Source organism: Capra hircus, chromosome 11, assembly GCF_001704415.2.
Source record: "Capra hircus breed San Clemente chromosome 11, ASM170441v1, whole genome shotgun sequence".
NCBI classification, from domain to species: Eukaryota; Metazoa; Chordata; class Mammalia; order Artiodactyla; family Bovidae; genus Capra; species Capra hircus.
This window is the reverse complement of record NC_030818.1, coordinates 4210913-4226759: the sequence shown is the minus strand read 5'-3', so window position 1 is coordinate 4226759 and position 15847 is coordinate 4210913. Positions and strand designations below refer to the sequence as shown.

The 15847-nt window shown below is 43.5% G+C and overlaps 1 protein-coding gene across 1 annotated transcript in view; it reads left to right on the top strand.

Moving 5' to 3' along the window:
• The window catches only part of TSGA10 (testis specific 10), an 89636-nt gene continuing 81091 nt past the window's right edge, over positions 7303 to 15847 (top strand). The window contains exon 1 of the mRNA XM_013967441.2: positions 7303 to 7560. Coding sequence (XP_013822895.2) covers positions 7504 to 7560 — 57 coding nt within the window. The 5' untranslated portion in view covers positions 7303 to 7503. The remainder of the gene's footprint in view (positions 7561 to 15847) is intronic.

Sequence of the window (15847 nt, the reverse complement as noted above, 5' to 3'; positions counted from 1 at the left end):
ACCTATTAGGTTACTATTTTAAAAAAAAAAGAAAATAACAAGTGTTGTTGAGGATGTGGAGAAATTTCAGTCTTTATGCACTAATGGTAGGAATGTACAATTGGTACAGCTGCTGTGGAAAAGTTTGACAGTTCCTCAAAAAATTAAACACAGAATTACCATATGATCTGGCAAACCAACTTCTGGGCCTTTAAGAAGTATTTGTACACCTATGTTCAACACAGCATTATTCAAAATAGCTAAAAAGTGGAAGCAACTCGTGTCCATTGATAGATCATGGGTAAGCAAGATATGAGAGATATATATATATGTATGTATATATATATGTGGTAAGATACTCAGCATTAAAAAAGGAAGAAATTCTGCAATATGCCAAAGTATGATGAATCTTGAGCAGATTATTCTAGATGAAATAATTCGGTCACAAAAAGGCAAATGCTGTTTGACTTCACTTATGTGAAGTATCTAGATATCGAATCAAAGAAACAGAAAGTAGAATAGTGGTTGCCATGGGGAGTTGTTTAAGAGGTATAGCGTTTCAATTTTACAAGATGAAGAGAGTTCTGGAGATGAATGGTGGTGATGACAGCACAGCATTACGAATGTATTTAATACACTGAACTACACACCTAAGAATGGCCAAGATGCTACATTTTGTCATGTGTATTCTCCCATAATACAAAAAAGTAAATGAGAAAAGCCTCCAAGAAAGATACAGTACTTTTTATTATGAATGCCCAACTGAAGAGAGATGGTCATGCAATGTTAAGGAAAGAGCTTAAAAAGGTTGTAAAAGGAGGGGGGGTCCACTGAGGTATTGCCTCAATAATGGAGTCAAATTAGCCCTAAATAAAGACCACTTTCAGAGAAGGCAATGGCACCCCACTCCAGTACTTTTGCCTGGAAAATCCCATGGACAGAGGAGCCTGGTAGGCTGCAGTCCATGGGGTCACTAAGAATCAGACCCGACTGAGTGACTTCACTTTCACTTTTCACTTTCCTGCATTGGAGAAGGAAATGGCAACCCACTCCAGTGTTCTTGCGTGGAGAATCCCAGGGACGGCAGAGCCTGGTGGGCTGCCGGTCTATGGAGTTGCACAGAGTCGAACACGACTGAAGTGACTTAGCAGCAACAAAGACCACTTTGCACGTAATAAAGGTTAAAAGCAAGCTTCTAAAGCAGGTCTGTCCAATAGGACTTTCTGCAGTGATAGAAATATCCTTTATGTATTGTCTAGTATAGTGGCCACTAGTCACATGTGGATGTTAGCAGGTGAGAATTTTACTGAACCACCAGTGAAAGCTAGATGTCGGAATTTGAAATGTACAAAGCACAAATGAGGGACTAAATTTAAAATTTTATTTCATTTTAATAACAAATTCAAATGGCCACATGAAGCTAGTGGTTACTATCTTCAACAGGGCAGTTCTAAAGGATTTAATTGTTTTCAAGTAAACTCACTGCATTTCAGAATAAAACCTACACATATTTAGAGGAAAACCCAAACCTCCAGCACCAACAATGTCAAATCTGCAACATCTGGCAGCCAAGAAAAATTTGTGTGTGCTCAGTTGCTAAGTTGCGTCTGATTTTTGGACAGTGGACTGTAGCCTGCCAGTCTCCTCTGTCCATGGGATTCTCCAGGCACAAATACTGGAGTGGGTTGCCATGCCCTCTTCTAGGGGATCTTCCCGACCCAGGGATGGAACCCTTGTCTCCTGCATCTCTTGCACTGGCAGGCAGATTCTTCACTCTGAGCCACCTGGAAAGCTCAATAAAAACTTGTTGTTTGGTCGCTAAGTCGTGTCTGACTCCTTGTGACCCCATGAGCTTACCAGGCATGAAAAGAAGCAGAAGAATGTGACTCATAACCAGGAGGAAAAAATAAGTTAGTAGAAACAATCCCACTGGGATTTCCCTGATGGCTCAGCAGTAAAGAATCCACCTGCTAATACAGAAGACATGGGTTTGATCCCTGGGATGGGAAGATCCCCTGGAGGAGGAAACGGCAACCCACTCCAGTATTCCTGCATGGGAAAACGCACGGACAGAGGAGCCTGGCGGGCCACAGTCCATAGGACGCAAAGAGTAGGACACGACTTAGCGACTACAAGGAAAACAAAGGTAGCGTGTGTAAATCCTCAAACTCTTCAACTTTTTTCCCTAGAGGAGGCACCTTCCTATCTCCTGTGATAATGATCACCTTCACCCCACAAGCCTTCAACATCCTCAGAAAGTTTTGAGGTTTGTGCATTTTTCTCTGTTTTTTTCAATTAATGCTAGATAGATCATGAGAACATTTTATTCACAATAATCTTAGTATCTTAAGAGGAAATGAGAATACTTTGTTTTCCCTAAAATAACATTTTAGGATGGTCTTTGAGAGCTCATGCTTCTAGTAACTTATTTTATCAGTTAGGTACAATTATATTTCACAGAAAATGTATCTCCTGTGACTTCTGCTTTTATCTAAAACAACTGGGACATGATTTAATTTGTTAGTATCTAGCTATACTTATAAAGTTATGATATGCAACAAAATGAGAAAATGTACTGGCACAAATAATGATAAAAAATCAAAGCAGAGATGGGAAAAACATACGGCACATATTAAATGCATTTTTATGAAATCTTTTCTAACACAAAATTGATTTATGTCTGTCAATAATACATTGTGGGCAAAAAAATGAGTACTCAGTTGGCAAAAACAAGAATAGTTTGTCTCTTCAAATATGAGATTACATTTGAAATGGACAGACGAATACTATATCAAGATCATCAGAGAACAGCTATAAAAACCTAGTTTATCTATATCATCTGTGGAAAAGACAGGGAGATAAAGCCAATATTAGAGTTCAGAACCCTTGAGTTATATAAGAAAAGTGGAATATGTTAAACATTCACTCAGTTCATTCGCTCAATCGTGTCTGACTCTTTGTGACCCCATGAATCGCAGCACGCCAGGCCTTCCTGTCCATCAGCAACTCCTGGAATTTAATCAACTCATGTCCATTGAGTCAGTGATGCCATCCAGCTGTCTCATCCTCTGTTGTCCCCTTCTCCTCCTGCCCCCAATCCCTCCCAGCATCAGAGTCTTTTCCAGTGAGTCAACTCTTCGCATGAGGTGGCCAAAGTATTGGAGTTTCAGCTTCAGCATCAGTCCTTCCAATGAACACCCAGGATTGATCTCCTTTAGAATGGACAGGTTGAACCTCCTTGCAGTCCAAGGGACTCTCAAGAGTCTTCTCCAACACCACAGTTGAAAAGCATCAATTCTTCAGCATTCAGCTTTCTTCACAGTCCAACTCTCACATCCATACATGACTGCTGGAAAAACCATAGCCTTGACTAGACAGACCTTTGTTGCCAAAGTAATGTCTGTGCTTTTGAATATGCTATCTAGGTTGCTCATAACTTTCCTTCCAAGGAGTAAGTGTCTTTTAATTTCATGGCTGCAATCACCATCTGCAGTGATTTTGGAGCCCCCCAAAATAAAAGTCTGACACTGTTTCCACTGTTTCCCCATCTATTTCCCATGAAGTGATGGGACCAGATGCCATGATCTTAGTTTTCTGAATGTTGAGCTTTAGGCCAAATTTTTCACTCTCCTCTTTCACTTTCATCAAGAGGCTTTTTAGTTCTTCTTCACTTTCTGCCATAAGGGTGGTGTCATCTGCATATCTGAGGTTATTTGATATTTCTCCCGGCAATCCTGATTCCAGCTTGTGCTTCTTCCAGCCCAGCGTTTCTCATGATGTCCTCTGCATATAAGTTAAATAAGCAAGATGACAATATACAGCCTTGACGTACTCCTTTTCCTATTTGGAACCAGTCTGTTGTTCCATGTCCAGTTCTAACTGTTGCTTCCTGATCTGCATACAGGTTTCTCAAGAGGCAGGTCAGGTGGTCTGGTATTCCCATCTCTTTCAGAATTTTCCACAGTTTATTGTGATCCACACCGTTAAAGGCTTTGGCATAGTCAAAAAAGCAGAAATAGATGTTTTTCTGGAACTCTCTTGCTTTTGCCATGATCCAGTGGATGTTGGCAATTTGATCTCTGGCTCCTCTGCCTTTTCTAAAGCCAGCTTAAACATCTGGAAGTTCACGTATTGCTAAAGCCTGGCTTGGAGAATTTTGAGCATTACTTCACTAGCGTGTGAGATGAGTGCAATTGTGCGGTAGTTTGAGCATTCTTTGGCATTGCCTTTCTTTGGGATTGGAATGAAAACTGACCTTTTCCAGTCCTGTGGCCACTGCTGAGTTTTCCAAATTTGCTGGCATATTGAGTGCAGCACTTTCACAGCATCATCTTTTAGAATTTGAAATAGCTCCACTGGAATGCCATCACCTCCACTAGCTTTGTTCGTAGTGATGCTTTCTAAGGCCCACTTGACTTCACACTCCAGGATGTCTGGTGCTAGGTGAGTGATCATACCAACGTGATTATCTTGGTCGTGAAGACCTTTTTTGTACAGTTCTTCTGTGTACTCTTGCCACCTCTTAATATCTTCTGCTTCTGTTAGGTCCATACTATTTCTGTCCTTTATCGAGCCCATCTTTGCATGAAATATTCCCTCGGTATCTCTAATTTTCTTGAAGAGATCTCTAGTCTTTCCCATTCTGTTGTTTTCCTCTATTTCTTTGCATTGATTGCTGAGGAAGGCTTTCTTATCTCTCCTTGCTATTCTATGGAACTCTTCATTCAGATGCTTATATCTTTCCTTTTCTCCTTTGCTTTTGGCTTCTCTTCTTTTCACAGCTATTTGTAAGGCCTCCTCAGACAGCCATTTTGCTTTTTTGTATTTCTTTTCCATGGGGATGGTCTTGATCCCTGTCTTCTGTACAATGTCACAAACCTCCATCCATAGTTTATCAGGCACTCTGTCTATCAGATCTATTCCCTTAAATCTATTTCTCACTTCCACTGTACAATCATAAGGGATTTGATTTAGGTCATACCTGAATGGTCTAGTGGTTTTCCCTACTTTCTTCAATTTAAGTCTAAATTTGGCAATAAGGAGTTCATGATCTGAGCCACAGTCAGCTCCCAGTCTTGTTTTTGCTGACTGTATAGAGCTACCCATGACCAAGGTAAGAGAAACCCAAGTAAGATGGTAGGTGTTGCAAGAGGGCATCAGAGGGCAGACACGCTGAAATCATAATCACAGAAAACTAGGCAATCTGATCACACAGACCACAGCCTTGTCTAACTCAATGAAACTAAGCCATGCCGTGTGGGGCCACCCAAGACAGACGGATCATGGTGGAGACGTCTGACAGAATGTGGAGAAGAGAAGGGAATGGCAAACTGGAGAAGGGAATGGCAAGCCACTTCAGTATTCTTGCCTTGAGAACCCCATGAACAGTATGAAAAGGCAAAATGATAGGATACTGAAAGAGGAACTCCCCAGGTCGGTAGGTGCCCTATATGCTACTGGAGATCAGTGGAGACATAACTCCAGAAAGAATGAAGGGATGGAGCCAAAGCAAAAACAATACCCAGTTGTGGATGTGACTGGTGATAGAAGCAAGGTCCGATGCTGTAAAGAGCAATATTGCATATGAACCTGGAATATTAGGTCCACAAATCAAGGCAAATTGGAAGTGGTCAAACAGGAGATAGCAAGAAACATCAACATTCTAGGAATCAGTGAACTAAGATGGACTGGAATGGGTGAATTTAACTCAGATGACCATTATATCTACTATTGTGGACAGGAATCCCTCAGAAGAAATGGAGTAGTCCTCATGGTCAACAGAAGAGCCTGAAATTCAGCACTTGGATGCAATCTCAAAAACGAAAGAATGATCTTTGTTCGTTTCCAAGGCAAACCATTCAATATCATGGTAATCCAAGCCTGTGACTCAACCAGTAATGCGGAAGAAGCTGAAGTTGAATGGTTCTATGAAGACCTACAAGACTTTTTAGAACTAACACCCAAAAAAGATGTCCTTTTCATTATAGGGGACTGGAATGCAAAAGTAGAAGTCGAAACACACCTGGAGGCAAATTTGGCCTTGGAATACGGAAGGAAGGAGGGCAAAGGCTAACAGAGTTTTGCCAAGAGAATGCACTGGTTATAGCAAACACCCTCTTCCAACAACACAAGAGAACACTCCATATATGGACATCACCAGATGGTGAGCACCGAAATCAGATTATTATATTCTTTGCCACCAAAGATGTTAAACATCAAGAAATGCTAAGAAGACTAAACATTTCTTTTCCAGTTGGCAGAATAATGCAATTTTCATTCTTTTTCACTAAAAAGCTCCTTTCTTCACTTTTAGCTAATATGGTCAACATTAACATAGTTGGATGGCCAAAAACAATATTATACCTGGTTGAGTTAAATGAGTGTTCCAAGACTGAAAGCTCCTAATAGAGAGGAGACAAGTTTAAACTGTATTAAATAGGAAAAGAATCGATACAGTATTAAATATCAAGTGAGATACTGTACCCTTTCGGTTTTTGTTTGTTAACCGTGATCAGTGTTTTGCGGGGGCTTGGAGAAGGCCTGGCTTGTGGAGAAGGTATCCAGGTCAGGAATCTGCACTGTCACTTTTCTCTCCCTGTCATTCCCATTTTCAACTCAGACTGGATGGTACAGGGCGGTCAGGGCTCCCCAGACTGTGCAGGCTGCGGCCGCTCACCCCAACAGGCCGGCTCTGTCTCGCGGGGCTGCAGCAGCAGAACCTCATCAAAGGAGGCTCCCCGCACAGCAGCCCCTCACCGTGGCTGGAGAGCGCACCACCCTCCCAGCGCCCAAAAGCAACTCTGCGGAGTAACGAATTCACTGATCTGTCCAGAATGGCGACCGACCCCTGTGAAAATAGCACACAAAAGCGGCAGTAAAGCAGCAAGCATCCTAGAGTTAAGGGGAAGACAGCCAGAGGGGGGGGGGAAAAAAAAAAAAAAGAGCTCTGCGCATGCGCACTCTACTCAGTTAAGGCGGCCACCCTCAGGAAGTAGGGAAAAAGTCTTGGAAAAGTGGGTGGAGGCTGGTTACTAGGAGACGGGACGCTCTGGAGGGTCGTCTAGGCGCTGCGTGGGCTTGCGCCTGCGCGGCGCGGATGGACCAGGAAGAAGCCTTTTCAGGGCGCCCTGTAAGGCAGACAGGCGGACGTACGCGACGCTACGTGCGTGTGTGCGCGCGCACGGCTTGTAGTCCCCGCGAGAGGGAGGGTCGAGCCAGGTACGCGTGCGCACAGGGACTTGGGGCGCGCGGGACGGAAGCGGAGTGAAGGCGCCGGGGAGGTGGAGGACGAGCCCCCTCAGGTACAGAGCGTGAGGGCGGGGCCGACGGCGACGCCGGCCGGTGCTAACCGCCCCCGCCTCCTTCCCGCCGGGTCCCGCCTCCCTCCTGTCCGGTCCCGCCTCCCACCGCCCCCGCGGGGCGGGGCCAAGTCGATTTGGGGCGGGAAGGGAGGAGGGGGCGGAGGATGGAGACCTTGAGGGATTCTGGATCCCAGGCGGAGACCGAGTCCTGGTAGTCGCCGGGATGAACTCCGGGGAGGACGGCGGGCCAAAAAGCCCGGGGAGGGACCCACCGCCCCAGGTAGAAGCACGGGGATGCGCCGGGTTGGGGTAAAGCATCTCCTGGGTCAGCAGGCCTTTGAGAGGGCAGCTGCAGGAGGCGGCTATGGCGGGGATTAGGGTCTGTGGGCGACCCCTGAGGTGGATTTCGGCTGCTGGCGCCGCCGTGAGGGGCGGTAGCGGGCAGAGTTGCGGTCCAGGGAAAGTCTCCTGGAACAAACTTTGCGCGTGTTGTCGTTTCTCGGGAGCTTAGGGTTGAGTTTATGTTCCTATGGTGACCGGTTCGCTTCCCGCCGCAGCTTTCGGCTTGGTTGTTGGGGGACTGTTCTGTTTAGAAACGCTCTGGAGTGGCGCTGAGGAATTTGGAAGTCAGAGATTTGGGGGTTCAACCAGGGTCTGCGTGATTTCCCAGATTCTCATTTTTGAGCCACTTTATAGACTTTGGGAAGTAAAGGGCCGAGATTACGTAGGCATTTGCACGAAAAATCTCGTATAATTACAGTAGAAATTATACACAAGAAAGGCAGGGTAAGCTGGCTTTCCTTTGAAAAAGTGTTTGAGATTTAAACTGAATAACTTTGCTGCGCGCATGGACATGATACCTAAACACGCAAAGGAATACCCTTTTTTTATTCTGTAAGTAAAGTCAAGGAGAGCGATTTCAGGAAACATTGCGTAGATGACAGTATCTCTGTGTTTGTTTTCCTTCTTCCAGTCTAGGTCATTATATCTCAGGATATTCGTTGTTTTAAATTTCCTCTAGTGGTTTTCAGAATTTCAAATAAACTTTTTTCTTTAACCCGTAAGGAAATAAATGGAATAATAATCGAGTTGAAATTATAAGAAAACAGATTAATTGTAACTATGAACTAATAGTTATAACGAATCTATTAGTTTCAGTTCAGTTCAGTCGCTCAGTTGTGTCCGACTCTTTGCGACCCCATGAATTGCAGCACGCCAGGCCTCCCTGTCCATCACCAACTCCCGAAGTCCACCGACTCACGTCCATCGAGTCGGTGATGCCATCCAGCCATCTCATCCTCTGTCGTCCCCTTCTCCTCCTGCCCCCAATCCCTCCCAGCATCAGAGTCTTTTCCAATGAGTCAACTCTTCGCATGAGGTGCCCTTTAGGACATAACTAATCTATTATAGTTTAGGAGAGGGATGCCTGTGCTACTGTTCATGGGGTCTCAAAGAGTGGGACACGAATGAGCAACTGAAGAACAGCATGACTATGAAAGCAAAGTGTCTATTGAAATCTGCCTCCAGGATAAAACTGATATTTTGTTCCTATTTGAATTGATCAAGTAACTAGACCATTTAGTCTTAATTAGTGGGTAATAACTAGGAAGGTACATTCATGAAATACTTATTTTAAACAATATACACTAGCAGTATTTAATGGCAACTTCCAAAATATATCTTGTTTCAGTTCAGTTGCTCAGTCGTGTCCGACTCTTTGTGACCCCATGAATCACAGCACGCCAGGCCTCCCTGTCCATCACCAACTCCCAGAGTTCACTCAGACTCATGTCCATCCTTCTGAAAAAAGTCACTGCTTATGACTCCTCTGAAGTAGACATTCTCAGTCTCTCTCAGTTTGTTTCAGGATAATTTGCTTTTAAAGTACTCCAGTTAAAAGCGATTAGAGCAGGTGTTTTGATTAAAATATTTATGTTTGTTTATTATTTATTTTCTTGGCTTTGACGGGTTTTAGTTGCAGCAATGCGATATAGTTCCCCTACCAGGGATGGAACCCACATCTCCTCCATTGGGAGTGCGCACTCTTAGTCACTGGACCACCAGGGAAGTCCTGGAGCAGGTGTGTTATTATTCATTCCCTTTTCCCAGCATGCATGCCTCCACGTCCCCAGATGGAGCCCCTATCATGACTTCTGTGGTAGCCACTTCTTGCTTTTCCTTAGATTTTCATTGTATGTGAAGTTGCACTTTCTAGCTTGGCTCGTTTTGAACTTTGTGTACATGGAGTTGTACTAAGTTCTCCTTTGTATTTAGCTTCATTACTCAACATTGTTTTTAAGGTTGATCCTAGTTACCACTTGTAATTAGTTTGTTGCTTGTTGTTCCATTGTAAGAGTATACCACAGTTTATCTACTGTGCTGTTGGTGAATGCTACAGTTTCTACAGTTTTTGGTAAATATGAACAGCACTGCTGTGAATTTTCCTACACATGTACCCATGATAATCTTTTGAAGTGAGCTAGTTAGTAAGGTGGGCTTCCCTGGTGGCTCAGTGGTAAAGAACCCACCTGCCAATGCAGGAGATGTGGGTTTGCTCCCTGGGTTGGAAAGATCCCCTGGAGAAGGAAACGGTAATGCACTCCAGTATTCTGGCCTGGGAAATCCTATGGGCAGAGGCACCTGGCTGGTTGCAGTGCATGGGTCGCAGAGTCAGACATGACTTAGCAACTGAAGAGCAAACAGAGTAAGGTGGTTCTGTTTGTCTTAGTTCTGTTGTTAACATCAAGTTACATTATTAAATGCTTTTGGTTCAGAAAAGCCTCTTGACAGCAAGAGGAAATGATAAGTGATACTTCTCCTAAGGCCTGTTTTAAGCTCCTTAAAAAAAGCAGGTTATTTCTTTACAGTAAGGTCTGGATTGGAGAGAAATGAGGAGCTTGGGCTTGGATGGAATGACTGGAGAGATTATTTCTTTTTAAGAAAAGTTATCAACTGACCTTACTATTTCATTTGAAGTGAATGCCTAAAACATTTATTCACTTATTTATTTCACTTACTGAGAATCTATCTCAAAATTATTCATAACATTTTATGTGGTTTTCTATGTCCTTCTCTGTTAGTGAAGCTATTCTTTCTTAACTCAAAGTGTCTTTCAGCCTAAACTTTTGGAGACAATTTTCTTCAAAGAAAACGAGTTGACCTTTTGTGGAACCAGACTTTAGAATCCCATATAGGATAACTCCAGTGTTTTCAATTATTCAATCAAAATATTTAATAGGCTTTTGTTGAACACATATTATATGCCTGATATTTTGCTCAATGCTGATGAATACATTTTAAATGCAACTGATTTTATTTATTTATTTTAAAATTTTATTTATTTTTAAATTTACTTTTGGCTGTGCTGGGTCTTTGTTGCTTTGTGGGCTTTCCTCTAGTTGCTGCGATTAGGGGCTGCTCTTTAGTTGTGTGAGGGCTCTCTTTGTAGCAGCTTCTCTTTGTATGGAGCACAGGCTCTAGGGTGCACCGGCTTCAGTAGTTGCAGACGTGGCCTCAGCAGTTGTGGTTCCTGGGCTCTAGAGCACAGGCTCAGTAGTGGTGGTGCACAGGCTTAGGGGCTTCGTGGCACGTGGGACTCTTTCCAGACCAGGGATTGAACCCATGTCTCCTGCATTGCCAGGTGGATTCTTTACCAGGGAGTCGCCAGCAAAGCCCCGATGATACTTTTAACACATGATCTTAACTCCTGTTTCACTGAAAAATTAAAACTCTGCCAGGCAGGAACTTCAAATTTCTACCCCTTCTTATTTAAATCTTCATTTGACCTTGCTTTTTTCTGTTTTGTCCCAAAGGACAGTGCACACCCCTTACCTGGTTTCCTCTTATTAACTCTGGCCTTTCTTCATCAACCCATATCTTAGGAGTCTTCGCTGTGTTTATACTGTAAGAATTCTTATCCTGGAGTACAAGAATTTTGGGGAATTCTTGAACCCCCTGGAATAGTTTGTAAACTTTTCTATGTGTCTGCATTTTCCTGAGATCAGGACTCAGGTGCAGGCTAAGTTGCTTTAGTCATGTCCAGCTCTTTGTGACCGCATGGACTATAGCCTGCCAGGGTCCTCTGTCCGTTGGATTTTCCAGGCAAGAATACTGAAGTAGGTTACCATGCCCTTCTCCAGGGGATCTTCCCAATCCAGGAATCAAACCTGCATCTCTTAGGTCTCCTTCAGTGGCAGGCAGTTTCTTTACCACTCACGCCACATGGGAAGTCCTAGGGCCCAGGGCTTTGCTTATTCCTGAAAGGGGTTCTTGACATACAGGAAATAAAGAAACAAGTTTTTCTCCCCTTGCGTTGGCCCTTCAACCTTTCTCTACCTCTTTTCTCACAGTCACACTTTGTAAAAGAAGTCTACATTTTCTATTTCTTTTTCTTTACTACTCCTTCATTTGTTAGTCCTCCTACCATTGAAACTACTTTATTTGAATCATCAAAATTGATTATTTGGGAATGGTTTTTTTGAGTGCCAACTTTGTGCTAGGCATTCCTCTAGACATTAGGGACGTAACAGTGACCAGACAAGTGCCTAGAATACTTGGAGCTTAATTCTGGTAGAGCGTGACAGACAGTAAACAAATGAAGGTATAAATGATATAATTTCAAATTGTGTTAAGTATGAATAACCTAATGGGAGAGTAAATAGGAGAGAGGGTACTTGAGGTAAAAAAAAAAATCAGGAAAGGCCCTTTGAATATTTGAGCTGAAGAGCTGAGGGTAAGAAGTAGCCATTCATACAAAGGGCTGGGGAAGAAAATGCTCTCAACAGAGGGAAATCAAGGGAGGAGGCCCCGAAGTGGAAAGAGATTGGCATGGTAGAGGAACAGGAGGAAAACCAATAAAGCTGGTGCGTGAACAAACAGGAGAGTAGGAGCTCTACTCTGGCATGTGAAGGCAGTGGCCAGATCAGTCAGACTTTAAAAAGTTTGCTTTTTATTCTGATTACAGTGGGGAGCCATTGGGGTGTTTTTACACAGGATCTCATTATTTTAAAGTGATTGTTTTGATTTTAGTTTGGAAAACAGTAGAAGCAAAAAGATCGCTTAGGAGACTACTTCAGTCATCCATGTGGGAGATGATGCTGATTTGAACCAATAAGAAGGCAATAATTAAAATGTACAGAAGTGGATGGATTGAGGATATATTTTGGAGATACATCCAAAAGGGCTTGTTGATGGGTTTGATGAGGTTCAGGGAAAAAAGAAACAAGGACAACTCCTCGGTTTTTTACCTCAGTTGCTGCACAAATGACTGTGCCATTTGACACAGGAAAGACCAGGAAGGAACATGGTGGAGGCAGGGTTGAGAGCAGGAGTGCAGGTGGGGAAATTAAAAGGTCTGCTTAACATGCTGAAGTTGGGATGACGGAGGACTTCCAATAAACCTAACAGTGTTAAGAGCTTCGGTAGGAATACGTTCACAGTTGGAGGGAAAGTGGAAAATATGTGCTGAGTCTTTTGGGGGGGAGTGAAAAAGTGAAAGTGTTAGTCATTCAGTCATGTCCGATTCTTTGCAACCCACGTTCCTCTGTCCATTGAATTCTCCAGGGAAGAATACTGGAGTGAGTAGCCATTTCCTTCTCTAGGGGATCATCGCCATCCAGGGATTGAACCTGGGTCTCCTCCACTGCAGGCAGATTCTTTACTGTCTGAACCACCAGGAGTCAGAAACACTTTTTTTGTAGTCCTGTATTGCCTTGTGTAGGCTTCCCTGATAGCTCAGTTGGTAAAGAATCCACCTGCAATGCGGGAGACCTGGGTTCGATCCCTGGGTTGGGAAGATCCCCTGCAGAAGGGAAAGGTTACCCACTCCAGTATTCTAGCCTGGAGAATTCTATGAACTGTATAGTCCATGGGGTCACAAACAGTCGGACACAACTGAACAACTTTCACTTTCACTTTTCATTCCCTTGTGTACATGTATTTGCATTTCTCTCGGATGATACCAATTATGCTGTACTGTAATTTCCAGTTTATTTGTTCTGGATTCTCTGGATTCACTATGGGTTGAAACTGTAAGTTTTTGCTTTCCATCTCTCTAGCTCCCAAATGTAATATAGTTCATCGTTTCCTGAAAGTGAAATTCGCTCGGTCGTGTCCAACTTTTTGCAGCCCCATGGACCATACAGTCCATCGAATTCTCCAGGCCAGAATACTGGAGTGAGTAGCCTGTCCCATCTCCAGGGAATCTTTCCAACCCAGGGATCAAACCCAGGTCTCCCACATTGCAGATGGATTCTTTACCAGCTGAGCCACAAGGCTGTTTATAAATTTGTTTGATAAGTGAATAAAGGTCACAGTCTGACAGTATGAACTGAAACAGTGATGGTCATGATGGAAGGCAGGTGTTTGAGAGATTTTGGTGAAGAGATCAGTAGGAAATGATGGCCAATTAAATAAGTTGAGTGGTGAGAGAAATTATTAATAATAGTAATTGTAAATAACAGTCAATATAACAATAATATTTAGTAGTTATTATTTATTGCCAAGCCCTATTCTAAGTGCTTTACATAAAATAAATCCTCACAACAACTCTGTGAAGCAAGTACTGTTATCATTCCTATTTTTATTCTTTAGATATTTATTTGTTTATTTGGCTGCTCTGGGTCTTGGTTGCGGCGTGTGGGATCTTCCGGTGCAACATGGGAACTCTTAGTTGCGGCGTGTGGGATCTAGTTCCCTCATCAGGGATTGAACCCACTCCCCCTGCATTGGGAGCACAGTCTTAGCCACTGAACCAGCTGGGAAGTCACTATCATCCCTATTTTAGAGATAAGGAAGCTGGGGCCAGAGTAGTAATTTGCCCATGGTCATGCAGCTGACAAGGGGCAAAACTGACATTATGAACCGAAGCAGACTGATGCTACAGAGCATGCTCTTAACGACCGTGCTGTGTTGCTTCCCCAGTGAGAAGGATTGGGATTCTAGCTTGGGTGACAACTGCTGCTCGGAAAGTACTCTGTACTTTACTTACATGCCTTCTCTGACCTCTGTTCCATCCAGAGGTCGTGGGAAGGTGGAAGATATTCAGGTGGCCCGAGGTGGAAAAACTGGCAGGCCAGGCATGGCCATTTCAGGTAGACTGATTCCTCTCCCTCTCTATTGCTTCCAAAGCTAGTCCAGGGGAAGCAGCAACTCTAATATGATGGCTCACAATTGTCAGGTAAACTCTTGGTCTCTATACTTTTAATTTCTAGACCTGACTGACAGTAAACTTGACTGTCCATCTTACCAAAAGAAGAGGGAAGCTTCCTTTTTTTAAATTAATTTTTATTGGAGTATAGTTGCTTTACAGTGTTGTGTTTCTTGCTGTGCAGCAAAGTGAATCAGTCACATGTATACACATATCCCCTCTTTTTTAGATTTCCTTCCCATTTAGGCCACCACAGAGCACTGAGTAGAGTTCCCTGTGCTGTACAATTGGTTCTCATTAGTTATCTATTGATACTTTGTACATCAGTTCAGTTCAGTCGCTCAGTCGTGTCCGACTCTTTGCGACCCCATGAATCGCAGCATGCCAGGCCTCCCTGTCCATCACCAACTCCCGGAGTTCACTCAGACTCACGTCCATTGAGTCCGTGATGCCATCCAGCCATCTCATCCTCCGTCGTCCCCTTCTCCTCCTGCCCCCAATCCCTCCCAGCATCAGAGTCTTTTCTGATGAGTCAACTCTTCGTATGAGGTGGCCAAAGTACTGGAGTTTCAGCTTTAGCATCATTCTTTCCAAAGAAATCCCAGGGCTGATCTCCTTCAGAATGGACTGGTTGGATCTCCTTGCAGTCCAAGGGACTCTCAAGAGTCTTCTCCAACACCACACTTCAAAAGCATCAATTCTTCAGCGCTCAGCCTTCTTCACAGTCCAGCTCTCACATCCATACATGACCACAGGAAAAACCATAGCCTTGACTAGACCGACCTTAGTCGGCATAGATATTTTGTACATAGTTGTGTATATATGTCAGTCCCAACTCCCAATTCTGCCCTTCCACCCTGGGAAAGTTCCCTTTTGTCTGCTTTAGTACACTGCTTCATTATCAAGCTCTACAAATTAGTATTGACACCTTCCTGTTATCCAAAGAACTCAGTGCAGATTTTGTGGGCATACAGAGAGCTCTAGCATATTGCTTGCTCTTAAGATACTAATCAAATCCCTTATGATTACACAGTGGAAGTGAGAAATAGATCTGATAGACAGAGTGCCTGATGAACTACGGACGGAGGTTCGTGACATTGTACAGAAGACAGGGATCAAGACTGTCCCCAAGAAAAAGAAATGCAGAAAAGCAAAATGGCTGTCTGAGGAGGCCTTACAAATAGGTGAGAAAAGAAGAGAAGTGAAAAGCAAAGGAGAAAAGGAAAGATATACCCATTTGAATGCGGAGTTCCAAAGAATGGCAAGGAGAGACAAGATAATGACTCAAAATTCTCCAAGCCAGGCTTCAACAATATTTGAACCATGAACTTTCAGATGTTCAAGCTGGTTTTAGAAAAGGGCAGAGGAACCAGAGATCAAATTGCCAACATCCGCTAGATCATCGAAAAAGCAAGAGAGT